This window comes from Calonectris borealis, chromosome 22 (assembly GCF_964195595.1).
Source record: "Calonectris borealis chromosome 22, bCalBor7.hap1.2, whole genome shotgun sequence".
In the NCBI taxonomy this organism is placed as follows: Eukaryota; Metazoa; Chordata; class Aves; order Procellariiformes; family Procellariidae; genus Calonectris; species Calonectris borealis.
The window spans coordinates 5,479,872-5,487,434 of NC_134333.1; the positions used below are offsets into that span (position 1 = coordinate 5,479,872).

The 7,563-nt window shown below is 60.2% G+C and overlaps 2 protein-coding genes across 3 annotated transcripts in view; one reads left to right on the forward strand and one right to left on the reverse strand.

Annotated features, from left to right (window-relative positions):
• MYO1D (myosin ID) overlaps window positions 1-2,749 on the forward strand; it is a 160,751-nt gene extending 158,002 nt beyond the window's left edge. For both annotated transcript variants that reach the window (XM_075171202.1, XM_075171201.1), the window contains one exon: window positions 289-2,749. In XM_075171202.1, the coding sequence (XP_075027303.1) occupies window positions 289-445 (157 nt within the window). In that variant the 3' untranslated portion in view covers window positions 446-2,749. The remainder of the gene's footprint in view (window positions 1-288) is intronic.
• Window positions 2,750-3,263: 514 nt separating this feature from the next.
• CDK5R1 (cyclin dependent kinase 5 regulatory subunit 1) lies at window positions 3,264-5,808 on the reverse strand. The gene has a single exon (XM_075171203.1). It carries the CDS (start codon window positions 5,753-5,755, stop codon window positions 4,862-4,864), a length of 894 nt encoding a protein of 297 aa, XP_075027304.1. The 5' UTR covers window positions 5,756-5,808; the 3' UTR covers window positions 3,264-4,861.
• Window positions 5,809-7,563: the final 1,755 nt, after the last annotated feature.

Genomic DNA, 7,563 nt, shown 5'->3' on the forward strand with positions numbered 1-7,563 from the left:
GCAACCTGGCCTTTGCTTTCCCCGGGAAGCGATATTCCCCCATGGGCGCTGATCCCGATGCCGAAGTCCCTGGGTGCACGCCTCCCTGCGCGGGAGACCTTCACCACCAAGCCCAAAAAGCTGGGCTTAGAGCTAAGGCTGGGCTTAGCGCAGCGTTGCTGGGTTTTGATGCAGGATGTGTCCTGACCCGAAACCACCTCTCCCCGCCTTGCACCGAGGTCTGCGCGACGGTGCCAAGCGCATCCCATCCCTCCTCCCTGACCCTTTTTTCCCCTTTTGCCTTTGCAGCGAGAAACGCGCTCTGCAAGTCAGCGTCACCAACCCGGTCCAGTGCAGCCTGCACGGGCGGAAATGCACCGTCTCCGTGGAAACCAAGATTAACCAATCCCAACCGGATTTCACCAAGCATCGTTCCGGTTTCATCCTCTGCGTGCCGGGGAATTAGCAGCCCCCTCCGCTTGGCGCAGCGAGCCAGGAGAGAGCGAGCGAGCGGAGGAAAGACGGACCGGGGCTTTGATCGCCCTCCCCGTGCCTTGGACTTTTCAAGGGGATTAATTTAGAGATGCTCAGCTGTGACTTGGTCATGCGCCTAAAAAGATCTCTAAAGCTAGAGGTTTAGCAAACCCAAATTCAGGAGAGGGTTTTACTACCACATGCAACGAAGGCTTAAAATAGCCGGTGACCTGTATCCATCTTACAAAACAGGCCAGAATATCAGGAAAGTGCTTCTGAATTAGTCCAAAAAAAAAGCATTTATAGGTACTTACACCCTTTCCTCCCTTTCCCACATTGATTTCTTAAACCCTCTCCACTATTCCCTTCCGTGTTTCTTTTTTGTGTGTCATTTTTGCAATATTATGCAGCCTCCAGCGGAGGAACCAAAGATACCCGGCTGGTCCTGTAAGACCAAATCCCGATGGAACCGGAGCCAGGTTTGGAAAGGAGGGCTGGCTTCCCACGCCGGGGGGACACTCCGCACTCTTCCAGCCCTGCCGGCACGCACGGAGTTGGGATGGTACATGGACACGCACCTCTAGACTCGCTGCTTTCCTGCCTGGAGTTCATTAACCCGTCAAGGCACCTTGGTTGGAGACAGAGCCACCAGAAAGGAGAGTGGGATTCACAGTGCAGAGGTTTTTTTTTTTTTTTAAATCCTGCATTGCTTTTGCCTTAATTACCCTCTCTGATCACCTAAATATCCCATTTGGACCAAGTGGCCTTGCTGAATTTTTAGATGATCCACGTGGCTTCATGTTCGTCCCGCCGCTGGGGTTCAGGGAGGGCTAAAAGGACCCGCGGCCGGTGGGTCAGTCTAGAAACACGTGGAGCTTGGGGGCTGAGGTCGCTTTGCACTATTTAACACCAACCCCGGGCACGTCCGTCCGTGCCAGGCGAGGGGCAGCAGCACAAACCCGACGGCAAACATCCAGGCTGTTCCCGTCGGAGCATTTTCCTGGGTCTTCTGCGGGGAGATGTTGTGCATCTGCTGCAGGTGGTGGATGTTGTGCATCACCTTGGCTTGTCTGGTGGCATCACCTTTCCCCGCGTCCCCCCCGGCTCTCGTCACCTTGAGCTTGGTGTTTACGGGAGGGCCGTACACGCTAACGAGCTTTTTATTTCCACGGTGTATCGGGCTGCTGCTGTGGTTGTTGAGCGCAGGACGTGTGACGTTGCGGGGTTGGTGGGATTACAGGTACTGAGTCCTGGCACTGCTGGTCAGGTCAGGATTTCCAGCCCCTTGGACGCGGGGAGTGGGGGGGGGATCTGCGTGGTGACCCCCACCTTGGGGACCGCCTGTCTCCAGCCCAGCCGGCGAACAGGGAGCACGTCTTTAATTGAGCATTTTAGGAATGGGAAAGCCTGGAAGAGGCTCTTCGCCTAACGACCCGTTAATGAAAGGCTTCCCAAAGCCATGGACACGGGGAATAGGGCCAGGTCGCTGCCACCGAGACCCGAGGTTAAGGGTACCAGAGCAGCTCTGGATCTGTGTTTTAGTGGGACAAGCTTAATCCTTCCTTTGCCGGGGAAGCCCCACGCCGGAGCCCGCCCGTTCACGTGGTCCCCAGCCTCGGCCCAGCCCCCGCCAGCATCCCAAGCTCCGCATCCCGGCCAGCGGCTCAGCAGCTCCGGGATGCACGGCCGGCTCCTGCGCCCGAGGGCTCTGCGCATCAGGTCTGCCCCGAGTCCTCGGGAAGGAGCAAACGGGAGTCACCCGCCAGCGCTGGGGCCGTCGGAGCCGGGGGGGTGACGTCCCACCCACGCGACAGCTCCTGGCCTTGCCAAGCCCCACGCGGGCGGGCGGCTTGGGACCACCGAGGACCCTCCACCGCCTCATTTAATCCCAGCCTCGGCTCCTCAGGAGGAGCAGTGCCGACGCCGAAGCCGCCGGACACCCCGGCTCCTGTTCGCGTCCTGCCGGGGAAGCACCAGAAGGAAAATCCTCGTCGTTGCTGTGCCTTTCTATTTGCACTTCTCGCTTTTTATATCCGCTAGTCCAAACGTCCCCCCCCCCGTAACACTAACCCGTAGGCAAGGTAGTGGCAGGAGATTTAATCAGCACTTTTATACACTATCCCGCCAACGAAATGGTCGTATCGAATCATGATGGACGGCAATAAATCGCAGGTTTAGGAAATTTCTGATACTACAAGATGGCAATATTGTATGTGATGAAATGTGTCTTGATGAAATATATTATCTGTTCCTGCTCTGGTTTTATATATATATATATATAAATATATAAAATATATATATTCCTGTTTTTTCCCATAAATTAACTATTTCTAAATTGAATTTCGATTTTCAGCCTGGGGCGATAATGCAATGAACCTTTTTTTTTTTTTTTTAATCGCTAATGTTTTAATGTGTAAAAGAGCAGAAAAAACAACCTCCTATAATGGACCTGGGTTTTTGTTTACATAATTCACTGCAATAAATTTTAAAAAAACCAATTAGTTGCATCCCACTATGGCGGTGCCAGTTTCTGACCGGCGCGGTGGCTCGGGAAAGATGATGGACGGATGGAAAGTGGAGTTTTGGCGTCCCGATAACCCGATTTTTCCGCTCTCACGTGCCTCCTCCTCGCCCCACGACGCTTCGCAGGGCCCCGCCAGCCCCCAGCAAGGGGTGACCCCGGCGCCGATAACGCGATTAAACCCGCGGCCGCGTTAAACCCCTCGTTCGTCAAAGCAAATCCAATTTGCCAACGTGGCGAAGGGGCGTCGGAGGTGTGGGGTTGCAGAAAAGACACCGCCACGAACCGCTGCCGTGTAATGGATGGTCAGTGCATTTTTATTTAATCAGCACAGTACAAAAATAAATAAAAATAAGGGGAGGGGATTAAATTACAGGCACACTGAGCCCCATGACACAGTCGGTCAGGTTATAAACCACACATACTTACAAACACACTATACACATACATACAAAATGAGACAAATATAAATTAATAAGTAACAATACCCACCAATTTGGTCAACAAAGATCTACAGAAGAGATTGCACTAAAAAAACGTACGTACACATGTATCGTTAGCAGGGTCCAATGTACAGCGATGAAGAGCTTCAAGTGAAAAATAAAAAATAAAAATAAATGGCACGTTATTTCTCCCTCTCGGTTGCAAGTTTAACGCCCGATGGACCAGAACTAAACTAGAACTGTGCACACAGAGGAAAAATAAAAAAAAAACAAACCCCCAAAAAAACTTATCAGTCCCCAGGCCTGATAAGGGAATACCAGCTCAAGACTGCGGTGTCGGGTGGTGTCGGGTCTTTGTGCATGGGTGTAGTTTTTACAGCCGTCTCTCGTTAAGGTTTTTCTTTTGATTATTATTTTTTACGTGGTTTTTTTTCCTTTTTTTTTTTTTTTTTGAAGACACAAAATGCTCCTGTTTGCATGCGCAATACCACTGTAAAAGCAACAATGAAAGAATAAAGAAGGGTTTTTCTCCCCCCTCCCCCGTAGGTTAGTAGTTTGTCTTTTTTTTTTTTTTTTTTTCTTTTTTTTTTTGTTCTAAAAGTATTCATATAGCAGCATGTGGATTCTTTCCTTGCACACTCAGGTAGATCCTTTACACAATACTCATGATCAGTGCACGATGGGAACAAGACATTTCACATTGATCTCATGATACAGTAGCGGTTATTTCCCTTAACCCAGACCCGCTCGGGAAATTCGAGTCTCTTCAAAGAAAATAAATAAAGGGGCGGGGGGGGGGGGGCCGGGCCGGGCCCGCGTCTCTGTCCCGTTACCGGCTGCTCCGGCGCCGGTAAGTCGCGATCGGCCCCGTTCAGCCGCCTCCGGTGAAGCCTTTAGAGCAATTTTTTTTTTTTTTCTTTTCCTGGTTTTTTGTTGTTTTTTTTTTTTTTTTTTTTTTTCTCCTTCTTTCCCCCCTACCTGGTCTTTGTCTCGGCGATGCGGTGACCGGCCCCGCACCCGGGGCTGCAGCCGCAGGAGCCGGGGCCGCCCCCGCCGCCACCCGCGGAGCCCCGCTCCGCTCCGCTGCCCCCGCCGCGGGGTCGGGGGGGGTGGGTTGGGGGGTACCCCCCCTCTCCCTCCCCCCCCCGCCCCGATTTGCTGAAATCATCCCGGTGGCGGAGCCGCAGCATCCCCGGGCCCGCAGGATGGGAAGCAGCGGCCCGGGGGGAACCGAGGGTCTGCGCTCCGGTCCGGCGGCCGACGACCCCCGCGTCCCCCCCGCCCCCACCCCAGGGCCGCAGCGGCAGCAGCTCCCGCCTCTCCCCGCCTGCAGAAGCCCCCGGGAAGCGGCTCCGAGCCGGGCCGGGGCGAGCCAAGCGTGTCCGGGCAGGGCCGGGGCCGGGACCGGCAGCATCCCCGGGGCCCGGCGGGGCCGGGCGGGCGCTCACCGGTCGAGGCCGATGAGCAGCCGCCCCTTCTCCTCGGCGCCGCTTTCCTTCTTGAGGTCGGCGAAGACCTGGGTGAAGTAGTGCGGGTCGGCGTTGACCTGCAGCATCTTGGGGCTCATGAGGTCGATGATGGAGAGGCAGCGGTCCCAGAAGGCCTCCTTACAGCTCTCCACCAGGAAGGGCTTGAGCGGGTAGGAGATCTCGTTGCCCATGTAGGAGTAGGAGAGGTACAGGCAGGTGAGCAGCACTGCCTGCAGTTCGTGGTCGCTGGCCACCTCGGCCGAGATGACATCCCGGCAGAGCATGTAGAGGAAGACCACGTTGGCCGGCGTGATGAAGCCCTGGTCCTGCCAGCCCTGCAGCAGCAGCGAGCGGTCCACGGAGCGCAGCCAGAGGACGGGGTCGGTGGGCGAGAGGTGCTTCAGCCGGTAGCAGCGGCGGCAGAGGAACTCGCCCAGGCAGCGCAGCAGCTCGCTGGTGGACGCCTGCACCACCACCCGGCGCGGGGTCGCGGCGGCGGCGGCGGGCGCGGCCGGCGGCGCCTTCTGCGCCGAGGCGAGGGCGGCGGCGGCGGCGGCGGGGGGCGGCGGGGGGGCGAAGGTGGCGAGGTTGGCGCAGGAGAGCGACTTCTTCAGGTTCTCGTTGTTGAGGTGGGTCACGTTGCTCTGGTAGCCGCCGTTGGGCTGCACCTTCTTGGAGCTCTTCTTCTTGGCGGAGACGGCGGCGATGCGCTTCCAGGGCAGCACCGAGATCAGCGAGTGCCGCTTCAGGCCCTTCTCCTTCGCGTTCTTGCTGTTCTGCACCGCCGTGTAGTGCCCCACCGTGGCCGCCCCCTCCTCGAACAGCGGGGCCTTCCGGTAGCTCGGCGACAGCGACAGCACCGTGCCCATGGCGCCGGCCGACCGGCGGGCCCCGCCGCCCGCCCCGGCCCCGGCCCCGGCGCGGCCCCGCGCTCGCTGCCCGCTCCGCCGCCGCCGCCGCTCAGCGCCGCGCCTCGCCCCGCCCCGCCGCCGCGCGCGCTCCCGGCGGCGCAGTGCGCGCGCCCGCCGCCCCCGCCGCCCCGCCCCGCGCCGCCACGTGCGCCCGCCGCGCCGGCGGGAAAGGGGCGGGACGGGGCGGGACCGCCCACCCCACCGCCCAGGCCACGCCCCCCCCGCGCGGCCCTGAGCTCCTGCACCCCGCCCCTACCCGCCCAGGGCCCGCCCCCCGCCGCCCGGGCCACGCCTCTCCGCGCTCCCCCGAACGGCGGCGGCCCCGCCCTTAGCCGCCCAGGCCCCGCCCGCTCACCCGGCCGCCCCGCTGGCCCCGCCCCGCCGGCCCCGCCCCACGTGCGGCCCCGGGAAGCGGCCCCGGCGGGACGCGCTGCCCGCGGTCGGGGTCCCCGGGCGGAGGCGCCGGCCGGGAGGAGCCACCCGCGGTGCCGCCGGCCCGGGCGCGGCCCGGGGTGAAACGCACCGAGCCCCCGGCCAGGGGCCGGGCAGCCCGACGGGGAAAAGATTTAAAAAACAAAGAAAAATATAAAAAACCTCCCAAAATTAAAACTTAAACCCCTCCTCCGCCCGGCACCCCGGCCCCGGCTTCCCCCCGCGGGTGTCTCATCCGACCCCGGCCCAGGCGCCGGGTGCAGCGCTCGCTCCGAAGGCAGCGGGGTGCGGAGGTGCCGGTACAGAATTTTAAAGGCTGGGACGGGTTTTAAGCAAACCGCCGCCGGGCCCCGCCTGCCCGCCGGGCGCCACGGCCCCACGGGGGCCGCGCTCCCGGGTAAAGCCACCGCCACCCCCCAGCTCGCCCCCTCCGCCCCGCCTTTCCCGCAGGGCCGGGGAGCAGCAGCTCCAGCTCCGGCCGGAGAAGCACCCGCCCAGCCGGGGCCGCCGGAGCCCCGCCGCGCTTCGCACAACCTGTAGCGACACTCAACGGCTGCTCCGCCGCGGCACGGGCCCTGCCGAAGCCGGCCGAGCGCGGCGGTGGCAGCGGCTGCTGGGCCCCGGCCATGGCCGCGGCGAGCAGGGCGGTGCCCGGGTGTCACCTCCTCCCCCGGGTGTCACCTCCTCCCCCGGGTGATGCTGCTGGCGATACAACAGGGAGAGGTCTCATCCTGACACTACACTAATCAGGGTTTGGCTAATGACTTAAACCGAGCTCATTTATACTCCTCCATCCACGAAAGCCACCACTGCCACAGGCGTGCGGCTGCCTGTCCCCTTCCCACGACAGACGGAAGTCTTCAAAACCCCCCCAAAATCTCCCTTTTCATCTGGATACAACCGCACACTGCCAGCGCCTGGGGACCAAGAACTGCCCGGGAAGCAGGGGGACACTGGAGAAGGCTGTCCCCAAACCGCTGTCCCCAAACCGCTGTCCCCAAACCGCTGTCCCCAAACCGCTGTCCCCAGGCAGTGCCACATTGGCGCTTTGGCAGGCACCTCCCCGGGATGAGCCCGTGGGGTTTAAAGCACATGGAAGGTAAAGAAAAAACCTCACTTTGGGTCAAAGCTCCGCTGAAGCTGCTGCTTCTAACAGGGCCATGGCCCGGTACTCACGGCCGTGCAGGTTCAGGCTGCAGCTGTGCAGTGAAAACCAGGGGAGATTTCCCGATCCATCTTTCTTCCCCCTCCCAAGTCAGCGCAGCAGTTTTCTCAGCACCCCGAGCTGGATGAGGGCGGCTCGCGCTGTGAAGCCGACGCTCAGCAGCGGGACG

Excerpts from the sequence above, each read along its gene's own strand:
- CDK5R1 (XM_075171203.1), bottom strand. The coding sequence starts at position 5,755 with ATGGGCACGGTGCTGTCGCTGTCGCCGAGCTACCGGAAGGCCCCGCTG.